The following is a 19,536-nucleotide window of genomic DNA, read 5'->3' as shown; positions in this document are numbered from 1 at the left end:
GGTTTTGCTGCCTCATGTCTCCCACTGTAAAAAGATAATCTGGGTACACTTCTTCCTATGTCATTGTAATTCTTGTTCATCCTGTTCATTCTTCATTTGCCTGCTTGCTCGTTTCGGACTTGGCCTGGGATGACCAGCCAGGTCCACCCAGTTACTGAGGTAGTATTGGCGAGCCCCTCTGATATCATCTTACCTACCTTCCTAGGTAAGTTCCAGTGGTGGTTGGGGGCCTTCTTTAATTCTGTTACCTAGGTACCTACCCAGTGAGAGACGGTGGCTACCAGATTAGACCACGCTTGATCGCTAATCGATAAGAGACCCGCTGCTATCTATGGCCAATCATGCATCTTCTTTCCCCCTCCGTGCGGTCAAGAGCTAGGTGCCTAGGTAGGTACCTCATCCCGCCAGTAGATTTCCCAACCTCAGGTCCGGTACTTGTACCACACGCGACGTACTTTTGAAGCGCTAACCTCCCATCAGTGTAATTCAATGGGGCGGCGACTGCACCTGATTTTCTTTGCTCAGTTGCAAGCTCGAGTCGCAGAACCAACTTCATAGCGCTGACCCAGACCTCGCGACGTCTGCGTCTTGCCTCATCTGTGCCAAAGTTCGTCATCAGCACTGTTCCCATCGAACCCTGCAGCTGCATAGATCGCTGCTCTTCAAGCTTCCTCGACCATATCTCTTGACTTGCTGCCATGCGCCTTGTCCTCTTCGCGTACACCACAGTGCCTCCTCAGCCGAATCTTTATCCTATCGCTCGAGAAAACCCCTCGCTTCGTATCCCTCGAGCTGGAAAGCTCCATTCCGTTGCAGCGACTAGGTCGCACTGAGCAAATCGCCAACATGTCGGTTCCAAGGGAGAATGGGCACCAGCGTGCCTCGTCGGCGTCGAGAAACGGCCACGCACCGCTGTACCGGCTCAACTCGAATCAGAGCAGTACGAGCATATTTGAAGAGGTGGAAATGGCACATGATGAGGTTAGACCAGCTGTCCTCTATACGCATCACCAAGTACCCGTCAATTCTGACCATGAATGCGCATAGCTTTTCTCTGGCCCGATCGCCGAAAGTCTTCCCACCAGCGTTTCCGCTTTCTCCCATCGCCGACCCCGTGCGGACTCCACGACGAGTTTTGCGTACTACCAGGACGAGCCCTCTCCCTCTCCCTCGTTTGAAGACGAACGCCGAAGTCTGTCCGACGTCGGGGACTTTACCTTTGGTGACGAGGACGAAAGCGACATCGACGTCGAGAACGGCAATGAAGTCAACGACTACATGATACAACATCGGCGGTCTTCGACACACTCGAGATCCTCGGTCCATGCCCGCCTTTTGCGTCGAGACAGTGCGACGACCAACAAGAGTCTGGGCGGAGACCGTCTAAGTCAGAAGGTTTACATGGTGAACGAGGACTTGACAATTGCCATTGCTGGCTTCCGAACTAGCCGCTTAGGTTTTGCCGCTTATGCAGCACTCTGTCTTTCAACGCTTGGTCTTGCATGGCTGTTGTTGAGATGGCTCCCTCGCTGGCAAGTGAGGCTGTTGGGGAAACCGTTCCCACTAGCTGAGTGTGATTGGGTGGTGGTTGAGGCAAGATACCGTTGCGCCTTACCGGCTGAATAAATGACTGACTTGTACAGAATCAATGGGGAGAATTCGTCGTTATGGACGTGGACAAGAAAATGTACGGGAGACCCATGTCCACCATCTTTGGCTCCAACGAAAAGGACTATGCCATGGACGATGAATACGATCCCATCATCGCCGAGCTGCGAATGCTGAATTATCGTTACGTTCGGCTGTACTTCAATCAGCAGAAGGACAGGTTTGTCATGTTCAACGGATGGGTGGATCCGAACTGGACCGATCCCCGTGCCGCCCGTGCCGGTATAGACAGTGATGAGAAGGGTGTACGAGAGGTTGTCTTTGGCAACAACCTCATTGACATTGAGCAAAAGTCGATACCGCAATTGCTTGTGGATGAGGTAGGCCATTATCCAATGTTGTTGGGCGACTAACACGATTGCTAATGCTCTCAGGTGTTCCATCCCTTTTACGTATTTCAGATTGCTAGCCTGATTCTCTGGTCTCTCGACGAATACTACTACTACGCCGTTGCCATCTTCTTGATGTCATTCGGCAGCATTGCGACAACCCTCATCGAAACCCGGGCAGTAAGTTGGAAACTACATTATTTGATGTTCGCTTATATGCTAATATGTCCAGACTATGAAAAGACTTCGCGAAATTTCTCGCTTTGAGTGCGACGTGCGAGTTCTTCGTAATGGGTTCTGTGAGTAACATAGTGATCGTTCATGGCAATCGTTTCAAATTCCCTAGAGACCATTCTAACAGCCAAAGGGCGATACGTGCCTTCGAGCGAGCTTGTACCCGGCGATGTATACGAAGTTAGCGACCCCAACCTGACCCAATTCCCAAGCGATGGTTTACTCCTCAGCGGCGATTGCATCGTCAATGAGAGCATGCTCACAGGTAACTACTCACGCGGAACTCATCATTCGACTAGCGACTGTTGCTCACAATAAGACTCAGGCGAATCGGTGCCTGTCTCGAAGTCCCCAGCCACTGACGAGACCATGTACAACCTCGACTTGGCTGCGCCTACAGTATCGCCTGAGATTGCCAAGCATTTTCTCTTTTGCGGCACCAAGATCATTCGTGCTCGACGTCCCCAAGAAGACCGCGATGGGGATGCTGTCGCCCTCGCGCTTGTGGTTAGGACCGGATTCAGTACCACAAAGGGCTCTCTCGTGCGATCCATGCTCTTCCCCAAGCCCTCCGGCTTCAAGTTCTATCGAGATTCTTTCAGATACATCAGTGTCATGGCTGTGGTAGCTATGCTCGGCTTCATTGCGTCTTTCATCAACTTCCTGCGTTTGCACCTTGCCTGGCACCTCATCATTGTGCGCGCCCTGGATCTCATCACTATTGTGGTACCACCTGCGCTGCCCGCCACGCTCACGATCGGCACCAACTTTGCGCTTGGCCGGCTCAAGAAAAAGCAAATCTTCTGCATCAGCCCTCAACGTGTCAACGTGGGCGGCAAGCTTGACATAATGTGCTTTGATAAGACGGGCACCCTCACAGAAGACGGGTTGGATATTTTCGGCGTCCGAGTTGTCTCGCCGGCGACAGGCAAGTTCACAGCTGTATTAGAAGACCCGGCGTCTCTGGTACTTGACCAGGCCGGAGATTCAGCTCAGGCATCAAAGCTTAATGCTGCTTTGTTTACCATGGCAACCTGCCACTCGCTCCGATCTGTCGACGACGAGCTGATGGGAGACCCGCTTGATCTGAAGATGTTCGAGTTCACACGATGGTCTTTCGAAGAAGGCAGACAGCGTCCCAACGAGGTAGACGATCAAGACCAAGGCAGTCTCTCACCATCAGTCGCCAGACCCCCCACTGAGCACAGTGATATACTACATCGTACCACTGCGAGGCGGGACCAATCGGTAGGTTAAAGGCTCATGTCTGGCGAAAAGATTCTAAAAGTTGTCGATAGGCACCGTTTGAGCTTGGAATCCTGAGGTCCTTTGAGTTTGTTTCTCAACTTCGAAGGGCGAGTGTCGTTGTCCGACAATTTGGCCAACAAAGTGGAGACGTATACGTCAAAGGTGCACCGGAATGCATGCGGGAGATCTGCCGCGAAGACAGTTGTACGTGGAACAACAGCACCATTGAAGTGGTATCTCTCTGGGCTACGCAGTCTTGCTAACTCTCTACTTCTGCTTCGTCAACACAGTTCCTATCGACTATGACGAACAGCTCGCCTACTACACGCACAAGGGTTATCGTGTAATTGGCTGCGCTACTCGACATATACCTAAGCTCAGTTGGGTGAAGGCTCAAAAAATGAAGCGGCACGAGGCAGAGTCCAATCTGGAGTTCATTGGCTTCATTATTTTTGAGAACAAGCTGAAACCAACCACGGCTACGGTATTGACTGAGCTTTTGGAGTCCAATATCAGCACAACTATGGTAACCGGTGACAACATCTTGACAGCCATCAGTGTGGCTCGCGAATGCAATTTGATCAACAAGACGGCGCACTGCTTTGTCCCAAGATTCGCCGAAGGTAATTAGCAAATTCGACCAAGTCGGGGCTATCTTCTAATTGTTGGTAGGCAACGCCGGTGACCCCAAGGCCAGACTCCAATGGGAAAGCATTGACAATGGTGCATTCCAGCTGAATGCGGATACCCTGCTGGTAAGCAAAGATCTCCAATTGTCGACACACTGGCCAACTAACCTTTGCAGCCAATGCCTCCCCCGGCCGACGTCGATGCGTCCCTGGCATACAACATCAATGACATTCGCAACTATTCATTGGCTGTCAGTGGCGAGGTTTTCCGGTGGATCGTTGATTTCGCATCTCCATTGGTTTTGCAGAGAGTAAGTAGTCTTCCTCAGACCAGACTCTGGTATATTCTGCTCACAGTCGTAGATGCTTGTCCGTGGTCGAGTATTCGCGCGGATGTCACCAGATGAGAAGCATGAGCTGGTTGAGAAGCTCCAAGGTATTGGATATTGTTGCGGATTTTGTGGTGACGGCGCGAACGATTGCGGCGCCCTCAAAGCGGCCGACGTCGGTATTTCGCTGTCAGAAGCGGAGGCTTCTGTCGCGGCCCCTTTCACATCGCGCGTCTTCGATATTGGATGTGTGCCTCAGGTCATCCGGTAAGCGCGGCAATACCTCGTCTTGGAGACACCCACTGACATTGCTCTTAGCGAGGGACGCGCTGCGCTTGTGACAAGCTTCAGCTGTTTCAAGTACATGAGTTTGTACTCAGCCATCCAGTTCACGTCTGTCAGCTTTCTCTATGCGACGGCGTCAAATCTTGGTGACTTTCAGGTTCGTTATTGTGCTGCACTGCAAATGTGCAACTGCTGACCAGCCTATAGTTCCTATTTATCGATCTGCTGTTGATTCTGCCGATTGCTATATTTAGTAAGTTAAGTCTACAGGAACATTTTCAAATTGGTATGCTAACGTGTATGTCAAGTGAGCTGGGCTGGACCGTTCCCTGTGCTGTCACAGAAAAGACCAACTGCAGATCTTGTCTCCCGCAAGGTGCTTATTCCGCTGCTGGGCCAAATGGCCATTTGTATCACGGTACAAGCGATCGTCTACGTGGCTGTTCGGGAGCAGCCTTGGTAAGCCCCCATCCCCCGCTAGTACAGTTAAGCATGTCCAAGGTTACTCACACGAAACAGGTATATTCCACCCCGAATTGACCATGACAAGTCCAACATTAAGAATTCGGATAACACTGTTCTGTTCCTGGTATCCTGCTTTGAATATATCCTAGCGGGAGTGGTGCTCAACGCTGGCCCACCTTTCCGAGAGAAGGCGATGAAGAACTGTTGGTACAGCTGATATGTTTCAACCGTCCAGTTTACTAATTGCTATTAGGGCCATTCCTGGCGACAATTGCAACAACTCTTTTAATTACATTGTACATGATCCTTGGGCCTGCGCGTTCAGTACGGCACTTGATGCAGCTGACCAGGACAAGTTGGGACTTTGAGATTTTTATGATTATGTTGGGCGGCGTTTACCTGGCAACGGCGTGGACATCGGAAAAGTACATCTTCCAGAAACTGGCCCGGGTAGCGGGGCATTTCAAAGAACGGGTTTTGAAAAAACCCAAACAACGGAAGGAGTACAAAATCATCTTGGAGAACATGCAGATATAGGAGAGTACGACTTTCGTGGCCGCCTTGAGGCCATTCCGATCGGGCTGGTCAGGTCTGTAATGAGTTAGATCGCATAGCAACGGAGCTACGGACTCCTCACGGGCGCCTGATGACTACTCTGCATCTGAGCTAAAATAAAAATAAATCAAAAATTCATACATGCGCAGTAATGGCATTTTGTTTGAAATTTCCAAAGTTGCCACGACCGTTTCTGCATTGGGTGCTAGTTTGCTTTTCCCCTCTTGATATCGACCACAACAGTCAAATGAGATAATGCAGAACAAGTGAATGAAAAATAGACGTGTCATTGATGATCCACAATGACCCGCATTCCGGTGCCGAACTAGCCCATGCGGGTCCTCCGGCTCCGAGCCGCCGGGGGTGGTCGAGGCTGCGTGGCTACCACCCCAACCAGATAATAGCGACGTCGTGTTGACCTGTTCCTTACTGTTTGAGGGAAACCGTTGATGTGCATCTAATCTTCAAACCTGCTAGCATCATATTTCATCTTGTGCCAATGAGCCTTGTTGACATACACTCCATAGTACGCTCAACATCGTCATTGTGTTATCTTGCATTTTCGCCTACCCTGTGTGCTTAGACACCGTTCCGGTTTCAAAACGCAACACCACACAACAGCTCCGAGCTCTGATCACGAAGGTGATCGCGATAAACAACGTGGTAACGACCCAGGACGGCCCAAGCACACCGCTCTTCCTGATCATTACTTTACAGGCCATCAGGTGTTTTCTCATCGACCAACACTAAGAATGAATATGGGTCAGTAGCAATATCCAGACGCTCAGCTTACGCCAGATAACTCCAGAACGCACTTTTCTAACACCGTTACCCAGACTGGATTCTCGACAGCGGCTACCTGCCCCATGCTGTCATCAGAATAGGCATTCGGCGGCAGCTTCAGGAGCGCCTTGTCTCCATCGCGAGCACGTCTCTCAGCCTTGATTACGAGCGCAAGATGACCTTTATTGAGAAATTGCGCACCCAACCTATCGCCATCGAGACCGCCGCAGCTAATAAGCAACACTACGAGGTTGGAACCGGCGTTCTCGCCGCCTGCCTGGGTCCCCGCATGAAGTACTCGTGCTGTCTTTATCCCAAGGGCGGCGAGACCCTGGCCCAGGCTGAGGTGGCTATGCTGCAGACCTATGTCGAAAAGGGCGGGTTGGAAGACGGCATGAGCATTCTGGACCTTGGGTCAGTCATCTCTTTCTGTCGTCTTGTTCACATCCTGCTGCCGTCGAGAGAGAATGAGATGTGTCAAACAGCCGAAACTGACCCGATGCTCGCAGCTGCGGTTGGGGATCAGGTGCACTCTACTTCGCCGAGGTACTGCCCAACTCCAAGGTCACGGCCTTTTCCAACTCCAAGACGCAAAAGGAGTACATCGACGCCAAGGCCAAGGAGAAGGGGCTGACGAACCTCACTATTATCACGGGCAACGTAGTCGACTATGAGTTCGAGCGACAGTCGTTTGACCGAGTCGTTTCCATCGAGGTATGCATCCCTCATCGCTCATCCAGTCTCGTCGCTTAAACTCTAGCTGATGTAATGACCAACAGCTGTTCGAGCACATGAAGAACTATGAGCTGCTCATGGCCAAGGTCGGGCGGGCTCTGAAACCCGGTGGCAAGCTGTTTGTTCACATATTTGCCCACAAAACCACGCCGTATGACTAGTAGGTGACATAGGCAACCTGCTCGTGCTGTCATGGCCATTGCTGACCTCGAAAACCCAAGCGAGGAGGGCTGGATGACGACGCACTTCTTCACAGGAGGTACTATGCCATCCACCGACCTGCTTCTCTTCTTCCAACAGGACCTCAAGATCCAAAAGCAATGGTGGGTTAACGGACAGCACTACTCCAAGACATGCGAGGTTGGTCTTCCATTCTCTTCTCCCCGTCTTTACTCCTAAGTAAGGTAAAAGAGGGTCAGCAACTGATATCGACATTGCAGGACTGGCTGAGCGAGATGCTCTCACACAAGAAGGAGATTTGGCCGCACCTGATTGAGACGTACGGGGAACAGGATGCCAGTGTGTGGTACAACCGGTGGCAGATCTTCTACATGGCATGCTCCGAGCTTTTCGCATACCAGGGTGGTGACACCTGGGGCGTGGCGCACTATCTCTTCGAGAAGCCCAGCAACTGAGCAGACGAACGTAGAATGGAGCAAGTAATGGTTTGCGCCCGTTGTGGATTTAGTGTGTACCTGTAATAGAACAGCAATTCCTTCCTCCCCCCAAAGTGGGCGTATCCGCCTGTAGGCTCTAGAGTAGGAGATCCGTCCCCATTGCCGTCATCGCTTCTTGTGCAAATCCCCGATTTACCTGCCCAAGCTTTTCCCTCTCGTAGGTTGTTTACTTCAGTGGTCCCAAGGGTGCTTCCAGCCCAACAACACAGGCCCTGCATATTATCAGTCAGAATATTAGGAGCGATAACGGTCATCCTGAATACAGGGCCAAACAAACCATCCTTCTTCGCGCGGTACATCAGCTGTAGAGTGTGCAGCATGTCAGTATGCCACAGGCTCTCACAGTGATGATGGAAAAGTAGAGGGAGTAATCATACGAAGAACCACATGCCGGCGCCTAGGGCAGTTGCTGTGAATCGGTAGATGCCGGGGACGTGAGGCGTCGGGGGCTTGGGGCCGGGGTACATGGTGAAGGTGGTCGTTTCGCTACGGCGCGTCTCGTTCGCTTCGATGGGGAATGGGGGAGGATTTCCTGCAATTGCGATCGTCAGCAGTGCACTCGTGGGGTCAATCGGTTTGAATCCTGTTGACGGACTAACCTTGATTGTCGCCTTGTCCACTGGGCGCTCCAAACTTCGCTGGCAGAGGACGTCGAGAAGCTCAAGTCGTGATGGGAGATGCCGGATGATAGAGCGTCGTTCGGGAGTGATAGTGTGGAGAGCGGATTTGAGCCTTGGATGCTTAGGTAAGTCAAACTGAACCATGCAGAACGCAAGCCAATGGCGAAAAGTGCATTTGGAGGCGTCCCCAGGCTCTGCGCTCGGTACGTGCCCTGAAGTAGGTACCTTATTTAGGTACCTAAGTGGAGATGGTCTGCAGCGGTGTCCATGGCGAGTGGTGTCCTGACTACTAGACCCACTGACCATCTTCTACCCGACCACTGCACAAAGGCTGTCCCCCTTGGTATCGGTTAGCGGTGTCAGTCCGCGACGTTGGGTCTCCTCCCGATAATGCCCCCCCCCCCCCCCCCCCCCAATTACGCAAGTCATCGCAACGTACCGTAGTTGGAGCCACCTATCCCGTCAAATACCCAATATCCCTTCAACACCGTGGATACGTACCCTTTCTTTGAGTCCTCGTCTTATACCTGAACTAGCCTTCCGTGACTTTCTCTTGTTTATCATTCTTTACAATACTCTCAAGAGAGTTGCCCAGTTCTTTTCCTCCGTTTCATGGTCGTGCACACTCCGACATCCCGCTCTGCTTCTACGCTCAAACCATATACTTGGGATTTCGACACGAACACAACTTTCACCCAGGGTCTTTCGATCACCCAAGCGTCTATCATGGCAACTCCCAAATTCAACTCCAAATCGCCTACGATACGGCGTATACGTAATAACTCCCATAGGCCCATCCCCTTTTCTCAGTTGCCTGACTAACCTCTGATGGACCCAGTACGCGAGGCTCAAGAACTTTCCAGCGCCCCGTCTCCGGATTACACGGCTACCCCGATAGAATCAGACCTATTTGAATGGCACTTTACCTTCCGAGGTCCTCCTAACTCTTCATACGGCGAAGGCATTTACCATGGCCGCATTGTGCTCCCGCCCACCTACCCCCTTCGTCCACCGAGCTTCCGCTTCCTTACACCGAGCGGCCGATTCGAGACCAACCGCGAGATCTGTCTGAGCATTAGCGGTCACCACGAGGAAACATGGCAACCCGCCTGGGGTGTGAGGACGGCACTCGTCGCGTACATCACCCGCCCCTCCTTCTCACCTCCAAATAGTCCCCGACTAACATGCGATACCTAGGCTGCGCAGTTTCATGGAGACGGACCCCAGAGGACAACTAGGTGGTCTTGAGACGAGCGACGCCGTGCGAAAACGCCATGCTACAGCGTCGCACGCATTCAAGTGCCCGACATGTGCAAAGACCAATCTCGAAATAATCCAGGAGTGCGAAGAGGCCGCGAAAGCCAATGCCGACCCCAATTCCACGGCCGAAGTAGAGATTCCGTCCGAGCTGAAGCTGGGCTACAAGGACGAGATGAGTAAGGCCGTAGAGGGTCCAGAAGGGGCTCAGACGGCGACCACGACGGCAGCGGCGGTGGTCGAGAGACCAGAGGTTCCGACACCGAGGACTGGGGCAGTAGATACAGAGAGCGCCGAGCTCGCAGAGGGCTTCATTCGTACGATGCCCGAGGCAAACACGACTATTCCGAGCGCGTCGCCAGCTTCGCAGCCTTCGGTGACGACATCGTATCCTCCTGCTCGCCCAGGACAGGGAGTTCCCGCCCCTACAAGGACGGTCTCGTTGCCCCTGGCCCCGAATGTCAGTGTGCGGCAGCAAGCTCCTCCGGTTGCCCGTGCCTACGACGAGGGCGTGCCGCTCTGGATTGATCGGGCCATTGTGGTTCTCGTTGTGCTTCTGTTGGCCATGATTCTCAAGGTTCTGCTTGATTTGTAGTGAGAATTCTTGGTCTTGTCTTTTTTTTGCCCGGGCCTCCTTTTCCCATCCAGAGCCCGGTGTGGACGACTAGGTGTTTTGATTTATTTGCTGGCGTCCGGTCATGGTTGCTCGGCATTGTCACCCGCCGCGCACTCCACGTCTCAATGCTCAGATACTCGTAGATGTTGATTTATTGATACAAAGTGTCGCCTACTATGCCAATTATGCTTCGACCCAGCACTCATCTGGGATGCTGTTTATGGAACCGTTCATTGAGAAATGCTCGCCGAGTATCTCCCCTGATTATGGATTCATGTCTGTCGGACACACTATCCTGCACCGGTTCGCTGTCTTCCAATGAGCAGCCACCACCACTCGTCAACTGTACAGCTCGCCCCAAGGGCCATTCCCTTCAACACGCCGTTGCGTCTTCCCCAGTCGAACACCATCTGCACCTCGAACTCCTGCAGGTAAGGTTTGAGCACGGCACAGACGGACGCAACGTCAAGAGGCCCCCGTGTCGCGATGACAAACGCAACCGCGCCGAGAACCTGGGACCACCGGTCGATGTCCATCTCTCCAAAGAAGTCGGACCACAGCGGTATCGCTCGATTGTGGTTCTCCCTTGGCGGCTTGTCGCTCTTGGCCTGCCGAAGGATGTCCAGGTCATCGTCATAGACGTACGTCTCTGTGGGCGCAATCTCCAGACCGAAGTTGTAGTACGACTTGGGGTACTTCCGGCTTTCGTAGTTGCCCGGGTCGAATCCAAGCGGTATGCTCGGAACATCCACCGTAGTGACAATGACTCTTCCGCTGGCCTGTAAATTCATCATCGCCATGACCTCGCCGTCCCTCAGCACGTACGGGATACGAATTTTCTCCCCTTGTCGGAAGCTCACGTCAAGCTGAGACTTGAACCTGGCGGCATCGATAAATTTGACCTCATGGGTCCACTTCATGAACCTCGGTAGGAATGTCTCTGTAAGACGGTACGGTCGGCCCTCGAGGGCCTTGAGCTTGCTGTCCGTGATCACACCCTGACCCTGGAGGGTCTCGACTGCCTGCTCGAGCAAGGACTGAATGCGATCTTCGTTCCCACCTCCTATGCTCGCCATTTTTTTCCTAATGTCCTGTGGCGCGTACCTATCTCGGTGTGTATAGCAGAGGGAGCGGAGCCATGACATGGCGGTTACGAGGTCCTCGGCGTCTGGTTTTGTCATCGACTCATTGTCCTCGTCCACAAGGCAGGTCGCAGGGCGGGAGGTTGCCGCCTCGAATCGGTTGAAAACAGACATCTGGAAGTTGTAGTAATCGTCGCGCCAGTTGGTAACGTCCGTCCATGCCGACCCAAGAGAATAGCCGCGTTCCAGGGCAGCCTTACTAGCTGGTAGCTCTTGCGAGTCTTCGATCAGACCGGCCGTCCACTTGATTAGACGCGGCCAATCGTACTCGACATAGTCATCGAAGTCGATGGGGGGGAACTCGTTGTTTTCGTAGGCAACAATGAATTGAATCTGGAATCGCTCCGTAAGCTGATTGATGAAAGTGCCTCGGTCCTTGCGAGCCTTCGACCAGAATCGTCGCATGGCGCTGAGTGCCATGTCAGGGAACAGGGTCATCATTAGGCCCCATTCGATGATTCGGTCGGCGCCCCCCAGTAGTGTTCTCGTGACAACAAATGCTGCTATTAAGATGGTCTCATTCGTCTCATCAAGCCCAGCATTCCGTCTCGATACGTCTCTCAAATCCACGTCCCTGGGGAGAGTGATTAGCGTCCTGATCTTCAGATCAATCCCGACGACAAGCTCCTTTGGCTCGGTTGCAAGCTTGTTCTGCCGCCGCTTCCGCCTTCTTTGCCGACCAAGTTCGCCACCCCAAAGATGGTCAGTTGCAGTTGTCGCCTGCTCCGATATCTGTATGTCGAACAGAGCAGATGGGCTGAGCTGATTGGCGGGATCCCACTCCAGTGCTGGATACTCCCATTCCCTAGGAAGGTCGCCAACGCCGTGGTGAATAAATATGTGATCAGGCACGATTGACTCGGCCAGCAGGAGCTTCATGCCTTCAGTTGACAGTTCCCAATCGAAACATGCATCGACCTGCTCGGCAAACTCGTAGTACTGACTGCTGCTGGGGAATTTGGCCTTGGGTCGACCACGCCACTTGATCATCTCGGCCAAGCTGTGCGGCAAGTTCTGTCTCAGAAACCATCGAGAGTCCGGCATCCAGCCACAGATCGTCAGACTGCGACCCTCAGTCTCGAAGAAGCTGTTGTCGTGTACTGGCCATGCACCGTTCTTGCCCACAATCATGTCGGCATCGGCAAATGTAACATTGTAATTACTCGTCACTACGCTTTCCACCTGTGTTGCGGGATACGTGGGCTCTGGATCCGGTAGGTTAGGCAGTGATGCATGCCGAACATCCTCTGGCACTTCTTGCCCTAAGTAGGCGTTGGGACTGAGGAAAACAAGCCGGGGAGTAAAGCCGCCGATTCCGTCCCTCGACGAAGCGGAGGGTCCGTCACTCGGGTCGGCCCGTCCATCCGTGAATATGCGAAAAATATCCTTTCTGCGCTTTCCGTCTGGGCCTTCGTCCTCGGCGTGGGTAAGCTGTTCCTTCGTGACCATCCTTTTCCTGCGCTTCCTGGGGGACTGAAAGCCTTCAGGGGGTGTGGCTGGTCTCTCGTTGGCAGCTTTGATGGCATAGAAAGGAGCGTCTAGAACCTCGATTCCCTGGACCAATTTCCTACGGCTGGAGAAGACAGGTTGAGCATCGTATTTGTGTTCCTCGGGAAACCCTGCTCTGGGGGTGAACGCGGGTGGTGTGTACACCCTCGGGTGTTCGGCAATAATGTTGGTTTTCATGGCCACACCCGCTGGAGACGTTGCTCCAACTCCAGGAATTCGTATTAGCTGGTAGTTGGCCATCATGCCTCTCGAGTCCTTGAAGGCGTGGGTGCTGACTGCAATTTGTTTCTTCTTGGCCAACCTAGCCAAAGCATCTTTGTAACGTTGATGATCTGGAGCTTCTTCGGAAGTAAATAAGATTTCCCACGTTGCAATGACAGCATACCACAATGACTGTCCGCCGGGGAACACTCCACCATTCGCACGAAGAATGTACAAGAGGGCCCTCTCCATTATGTCGGGTTCTGGTAAAGTACCGTTGTCAGTAAGACTGGCCCTCAGTGCTTCGGCGTGTGACATTTGGGAGGCGCCGAATACTGGCGAGTGTGTGTTCCTGGATTCTGTCGCCCTGGAACTGTGACTATCCCGACCAAGGCGTGGCTTAGCGGGACCTGGAGATGAGTCTCTCCGCCCAAAACTGCCACGTGCCTTCTTCAACATTGACGGAGACGGTTGTTCGGGCTCATAAATCCCTGAGAGAGACTGGTTGTAATGTTCTGGGGTCACATGCGCTTCATCGACGTTTGGTCCGTCCTCTGCCTGTGACCTCTTGAAGGTTGGCTGGAGTGGCGCGTGCTCTGCAGGCATATCTCTTACGCCCCCGGCGTTATCATTGATCAATCCACTCATGGACGCCTGTACTGAAGACACTGGTGGCTTCGGTACCGAGGAAAAGTTGACGCATCGGCGCTGACTCGCCATACGCTTCCTCACTCCCTGTCTGGTTTCCGAAGATGCATTGAGCTTTCTCGATCCAGAGCGTCCCATGTTTCTGCCCCTGGAGGAGCCGGTGCTGATAGCCGGGTCAACTACCAAGATCGAATTCTCCGGCGCCTGGTCTGCATCCTGGTCGTCATCGACTAGAGATCCTGCAATAGCCGACGATCTTGAGTGGCGAGACTTGATCTGCCGGGGAACAGCGACTGCTCGTTTCGCTGGCGTAGGACGCTTGACGGTTGAAAAAAGAGCTTCAGGGGGTCCGGACAATGGCGGCAGATAGCTTGGGTTGCAGGTCGTTTTCGACTTTTCGAGATGGTACTTGATGCCAACGTCGTTTTTCCACGTCCCACCACAATTATCGCACTTGAAGACCTTGGAGCGACCGCGGGCAGATTGCTTCGCAGCCGCTTTCTTTTTTCGGCGTCCTCCGCGCTTCATAGGCGAGCCTTCGGCCGAATCTTCGTCTACAACATCGGTATTGTCCACGTTCACATCTTCATTCGTGACTGCGGAAGCCACCACTATCGATTCTGCAACTTCTGGAGGGTCGATGGGATCTGTGATCTCCTCGATCGAGGGATCTGTTGAGCATGTTTTTTTCGACAGTGCTGACGAATTTGTAGGTTGTTCTGAAATGGCGCTTGTGGCATCCTGACTTTCCATAGTGCCGAGGTCCTGGATGTCTTCAGAAACGGGACAGACTTCGACTTTTGTGTCGGTGGCTCCCAAGGCATTTGATAATACTGATGGGTCCATCTTAAGGGTTACTATAAGGGACGTTGCCTCCGTTTCAGTGAGTCGTCCTCTTGTGCCGCGCCGAGTGGACATTCTGGCGGATGGTCCAGGTTCCGGTTCCACGCTGACCCTCGTCGAGAAGCCGCTGTCGTCCAAGGCTTCGTCGTCGGCCTGCTCAGCTACCTTCATACGCTTCGCGCGACGAACCGCTGTTCCTCGACTTTCCTTGGCCCGTGGTGGATCCAAAAACTCGGCCTTTCTCTTTGAGATGGCGTTCAGCCCCCTGCCAGAAACATGTGCGAGGGCTGCTAAGCCAGCAGCGGCTCGGGCAGTATCGGGGAGAACGTTCGGGTCAGTAAACAACCCTGAAAAAATATCACCATTGTCGACGTCAGTCGTGGAGTGTTTGTTAGAGATTTCTTCATCGACTGTATCCTCGGGAGCAATCGACTCAGGGACCCGCTGCGAGCCTCTCGCAAAGTAGCGGTATTGCTGAGACTTGCCCTTCCGATGCATCTCACTCGTTACTTGGAAGTGTTCAAGATGCTTAGGCTGCTGCGTTGGGAGAGAGATTGTCGACGAAATGGAGGACAAATACCTCCGGAATGACGATCCCAGCGTAAAGTCCCCTATTTGCTTGTTGGAAAGACCAGCAGCACCCGCAGCCGATATGCTGTCGAAGACGGTAGTAACCAGGGGCTTGTCTGGCGACCATTTGGAACGTGAATTGATGTGTTTCCTGTTGGCGTTGCGGCGGACGCCAGATTCAGAATATGAGGTGTCGGCTTTCGTGGCTGTGTCCGCCGAACCGGCCCCAAGATCCGCATTAACCAAGTCCGCGGATGGAAACGATACGTTTTTCTGTTTACCCGTAGCAAGATACGCAGCCCAGTCCTCATGTGTGAGGTCATGATCGAATTTGAGACAGTCCTTGAAGAGCTTGCCAGACAAAGTGGCACCAACGTACTGAATGGCGCCAGTTTGAACAAAGAAGCGACAAGTTTTTGCTGCAACTTTCATCTGCCATCTCAAGCCTAGGATACCCAGCTTGCAACGTAGGTCGTGATATCTGATGATTCCGAACGCCTTGACAACAGCCATGATTGTCTGGGCAAGTGAGATGTAGTCAACCGAGTCCGCGTTCCACCTGTTGCGCCATGGGACGGGTTCTAAATCGCATGCTAGCGCGTCCCGAGACATGTCAACGGTTGTGTGCAAGTTGGCGGTAGCTTTGAGCGGGTTGGTCGGAAGGGCAGGGGCGAAGCGCGTCAACCACATCTTGCTCGTCTTGGTGCCCCTGACGAGGGTCGTACGCTTCGAGATATAGCCCTTGTCAGCGAGCGCATCGGTCCTCTTGGGCAACGAGCGTTTGTCTTGGCCAACAAGTCGACCCAGATCGCCTTGCAAAATACCCTGCTGCTTCGTGGATGCAATGCCGACCAGGGCCATCCACTCCAGTCTCGGGACTCTTCGGTAGTCGGGCGCATGGCCGGCGATGGCCTCCCACATGCGGTCTTCAGCAACATAGATCCGGGGTCGCTTCCGGGGGACATCTTTTCTTGCCGTCGTCTGGGGTTGCTCGTTGGTTTGAGAGATATTCAGCGCTCCCTCTGGAACACCTCGCGGTGTCTCAGTGTCAGCTGATCCATCATGAGAATCTAAGTCCGGTATGGCCAGGACATCATATAGAGCTAGGTGGTTCCATTTCCGGTTCGCACCCACAGCGATGTCCTTCCTTGCTCTGAGCCAATCCCAGGCCGTCGACCAAAGCAGCTGGTTTGGCTCCGCAAATTTTGATTGAATGAGTTCTGCAGCCGCATCTTGTTCGGGTTGGGCGTCTTTGTAAAATATGTCGAGTGATTCCAGTACATGAGACACAGTGCATCCTGACGCTGCTTGTTAGCATTGAAGCTAGGGATGTACCAGCTGAAGCGATCCAAGCATCCTCGCTGTTAAGATGGAGGTGATGATAAAGGCTCGCATCTTCCGGTTCAATTGCACTCGCAGTATGAGTAACTGAGAGGCGGCTGAACGGTATGGGAAACGGGAGGATTGGTTTGCTCGCTCGGTGAAGCAGCAGGCAGGGTTCACTCACCCAAGTCACCGTAGCACGAAATGTCGGTGATCAGTGACTCTATCAGTCGCTCAAGGTCGCGAGACATTGTGGTCGTCTGCAATGTTTTGACATTCTTGGGTGGGCGACCTGGTGGGAATAGAAGGATGAAAAAACTGCAAGGTGAGAGTGAAAGGTCGACAAGGGAAAATCGAACCCGAGCCTTTCGAAAATGGCCAAACTGTTTGGGTTGGTCGGAAATTCTTTTTCCTTTCTTTTCTCCCCAGCACTGATGAGACTGGAGTCGGTGGAGGGTAGGGGACGCACTGGCAAGTGCAGGTGCCGCCGCGGGGCTAATTGTGGAAAGACCCTTGATAGGAAAGGTGAAATTACTGACTGGGGCGGGGTTGTTGTGGTCGAAGGTACCGAGGTACCTAATAAGATACGTTGGTGAAATAGGCCAGGGAAAGGGCACGTGATACGGCATAATTGGTCCGTCTTTTTTCCATTTCTTGTTGTGCACAGGCCTGGACCACCGAACCAGCTATCAAAATAGATGACAATTGAGCTAGGCACCGAGAGAGTCGCAAATAGTTTTCAGCAACGAAGGGCTGATTTGGGTATCTTATGAAGTTGAGGCGGAAGTTTCAGCAGCAAGACGGGCCAGTTTTTCCTCCCTCTTCCTCCTGTAAGAAGAGACCAATTCATCCCGTATCTCCTGAAGCTCCTCGCGCCTTCTCAAACTTCCGGCAGACTTTGGTACGTTTGACACGTCGACGGCGGCACCACGAACCAAGAGCTTCTCTCGTCCAGCCCTGTGAAGCTCCGGCGGCGCCTGGGCGACATCGTGGAGGCCCACCTTAGCCTCTGCACGCATCTTCTTCAGTACTGCCCAGGGATCCTCTTCTCGGTCTGCGCCCTTGCCCTTCTTGCCCTTCTTCTTCTTCTTCTTCCCGTCCTGATTGGACCCGTAGAAGGCAGCAGGTGTTTGTCCAAAGTTACCAAAAGTACCACCATTGATCTCCTCGTCCAGTTCGCGCTCTGCCACTTCCTCCATGTCCTCTTCCCTCTGTTCCTGGATCTTTCGCTCCTCCTCCCGCCACTGGTCATAAAGCTTGTGCATCTTGCGCTCTTTCCGCGTCTTGTGAACCTTTAGTCCCAGAGGATCCTTTCCACCTCTTTCTGTCTTGTTGACAAGGCCAGCAAGCGGCAGAGCAGCGTTGACACGCGCAGAAAAGTCGGACATCTTCTCACCCGGACGAATAGTCGGTACTTCGGACTTTTCGGCATTTTCGCTTGATTCGTCTTTCTTTTCGGCGCCGGAGGCTGCTTTCTTGGCGGCCTTCTTCTTTTGATTCACAGTTTCGCCGTTGTCGAGCCCAGATCGTTGTTTCTTGCCGGAAGCCAGCGCCATCATGCGCTTAAACGCTCTTGGTGCGTCGTCATCTTTGCTACGACCCTTCCTCTTTTTGATACCATCGTTTTCTGTCTTTGGGTTCTTTCCGTTCTTGCCATTTTTCGCGGCGGCAGCCAGAGCTTTCCGGCTTCTCTGTTGAACGGGCAATGGCCTTGCGATCTGAGACGGAGGGAGGTCGAATCTGCAGCGAAGGGGTCAGCTTGGGCCGAATGGTTCGGGGCGTGCGAAACATACGATGCAGGGTCGTGATCCCTTCTGGTATGCTTGTGAGGCATTTTTGGGGGTGATGTCACCGGTGAATTAACGATTCAGTCCAGAAAGAGAGGGGGGTTAAGTCGTCGTCAAGCTTCGTTGGTGAAATGAGGCGGGCATGTGAGACGCGACACAGGTAGTGAGTCCTGGCTGGTACTTCTGTTTGAAAATTTTGGATTATGTCAGCGCTGATAGAGGGAAAGGTTATCCGATAACGATTGGGGCCTGTTGGGGCCGCAAGCGTTCTGTCCCACTCTATGAAACCAACTCCTTATGGCTGAGGACCCAAGAGAGGAATATAGCAGTCACAGGGGTCTCCACGCAAGGACCCCAGGGTCGATCCACACAGCCAAGAGATCACAAGCGGGAATTCCACAATCTGGCATCTTGGCACCTGATCAATGACAGTTCTGCAGCAAATTAGCTAGCTTCATCCCGATAGACGAGCGGAAACTTTGCTCGAGATCGAAACATTCGCCCTGCAACTCGCTCTTTAGGAGTGTTAATCCTATCAAATCTCAAGTCTTTGATCAGGCATGTTTTGCTCGCATTGCTGCGGCGTCTCAAGACCTTGGTCAGCCGTCAGAGACCAAGTGTCAAAGTTGGAAGGATATTGGAACCAGCAACTTGGCCGAAGCGTTTGACTGAGTAAGGCGACTGGTAGGCAAGTATTTCAGTCTCCTCAACTGGGTATCGTACGGCCCTCTGCAATGGCAGGCAGAATGAGTGAAGAAACCATGAACTCGATTGTAGAGCTGAATGACGCGGGCCGCAGTCAGCTAGTCAGTCCCGGAGACGCCGCCATGACTAGGTGCACAAGGTGGTCGGAGTTGCGACGCGATGGGCTGTGCTGCTACCAAGGTAGAGTTCCGTCCCAAACAAAACGAACAAAGCTCAGACTCGGCTTCTTTGTTTCGCATTTCGGGTGAATCGAACGGCTCATGGGAAGAGGGTGATAAATTTCGTATGGGATGGTCTGAATATGTGACGCTGGAAGTTGTTTTCGGTCGTGTCTCAGTGTCGGTGGCTTGATGAATTTGCATACGTATTCCTTTGCCT

The 19,536-nt window shown here is 52.9% G+C and overlaps 6 protein-coding genes across 6 annotated transcripts; 3 read left to right on the top strand and 3 right to left on the bottom strand.

Annotated features, from left to right (window-relative positions):
* Window positions 1-454: 454 nt before the first annotated feature.
* Window positions 455-5,888, top strand: CDEST_05037 (Putative P-type ATPase, HAD superfamily, P-type ATPase, transmembrane domain superfamily). The gene is made up of 17 exons (XM_062921196.1): window positions 455-981; window positions 1,048-1,593; window positions 1,644-1,988; window positions 2,043-2,177; window positions 2,230-2,296; window positions 2,365-2,496; window positions 2,557-3,479; window positions 3,530-3,683; window positions 3,770-4,102; window positions 4,152-4,234; window positions 4,285-4,419; window positions 4,472-4,704; window positions 4,756-4,879; window positions 4,930-4,975; window positions 5,031-5,181; window positions 5,242-5,390; window positions 5,441-5,888. Exons 1-17 carry the CDS (start codon window positions 847-849, stop codon window positions 5,722-5,724), a joined length of 3,975 nt encoding a protein of 1,324 aa, XP_062777247.1. The 5' UTR covers window positions 455-846; the 3' UTR covers window positions 5,725-5,888.
* Window positions 5,889-6,125: 237 nt separating this feature from the next.
* CDEST_05036 (Putative S-adenosyl-L-methionine-dependent methyltransferase superfamily) lies at window positions 6,126-7,985 on the top strand. The gene is made up of 6 exons (XM_062921195.1): window positions 6,126-6,504; window positions 6,579-6,939; window positions 7,035-7,239; window positions 7,305-7,420; window positions 7,482-7,620; window positions 7,701-7,985. Exons 1-6 carry the CDS (start codon window positions 6,495-6,497, stop codon window positions 7,893-7,895), a joined length of 1,026 nt encoding a protein of 341 aa, XP_062777246.1. The 5' UTR covers window positions 6,126-6,494; the 3' UTR covers window positions 7,896-7,985.
* A 2-nt stretch (window positions 7,986-7,987) lies between these two features.
* CDEST_05035 (uncharacterized protein) lies at window positions 7,988-8,701 on the bottom strand (the record flags this gene model as incomplete). Its single annotated transcript, XM_062921194.1, has 4 exons — window positions 7,988-8,149; window positions 8,215-8,239; window positions 8,315-8,469; window positions 8,533-8,701. 4 exons carry the CDS (start codon window positions 8,699-8,701, stop codon window positions 8,109-8,111), a joined length of 390 nt encoding a protein of 129 aa, XP_062777245.1. The 3' UTR covers window positions 7,988-8,108.
* A 582-nt stretch (window positions 8,702-9,283) lies between these two features.
* On the top strand, window positions 9,284-10,409 carry CDEST_05034 (Putative ubiquitin-conjugating enzyme E2, ubiquitin-conjugating enzyme/RWD; the record flags this gene model as incomplete). Its single annotated transcript, XM_062921193.1, has 3 exons — window positions 9,284-9,332; window positions 9,396-9,693; window positions 9,755-10,409. 3 exons carry the CDS (start codon window positions 9,284-9,286, stop codon window positions 10,407-10,409), a joined length of 1,002 nt encoding a protein of 333 aa, XP_062777244.1.
* A 284-nt stretch (window positions 10,410-10,693) lies between these two features.
* Window positions 10,694-17,295, bottom strand: CDEST_05033 (uncharacterized protein; the record flags this gene model as incomplete). The annotated part of the gene is made up of 2 exons (XM_062921192.1): window positions 10,694-16,641; window positions 16,851-17,295. 2 exons carry the CDS (start codon window positions 17,293-17,295, stop codon window positions 10,721-10,723), a joined length of 6,366 nt encoding a protein of 2,121 aa, XP_062777243.1. The 3' UTR covers window positions 10,694-10,720.
* A 55-nt stretch (window positions 17,296-17,350) lies between these two features.
* On the bottom strand, window positions 17,351-18,594 carry CDEST_05032 (uncharacterized protein). The gene is made up of 2 exons (XM_062921191.1): window positions 18,460-18,594; window positions 17,351-18,406 (listed from the first exon to the last, which is right to left on the bottom strand). The coding sequence occupies exons 1-2, from the start codon at window positions 18,498-18,500 to the stop codon at window positions 17,434-17,436; spliced, it is 1,014 nt and encodes a 337-aa protein (XP_062777242.1). The 5' UTR covers window positions 18,501-18,594; the 3' UTR covers window positions 17,351-17,433.
* Between the last annotated feature and the right edge of the window lie 942 nt (window positions 18,595-19,536).

The sequence above is a fragment of the Colletotrichum destructivum genome, chromosome 3, assembly GCF_034447905.1.
Source record: "Colletotrichum destructivum chromosome 3, complete sequence".
In the NCBI taxonomy this organism is placed as follows: domain Eukaryota; kingdom Fungi; phylum Ascomycota; class Sordariomycetes; order Glomerellales; family Glomerellaceae; genus Colletotrichum; species Colletotrichum destructivum.
This window is presented reverse-complemented; position numbering and strand designations above follow the sequence as displayed.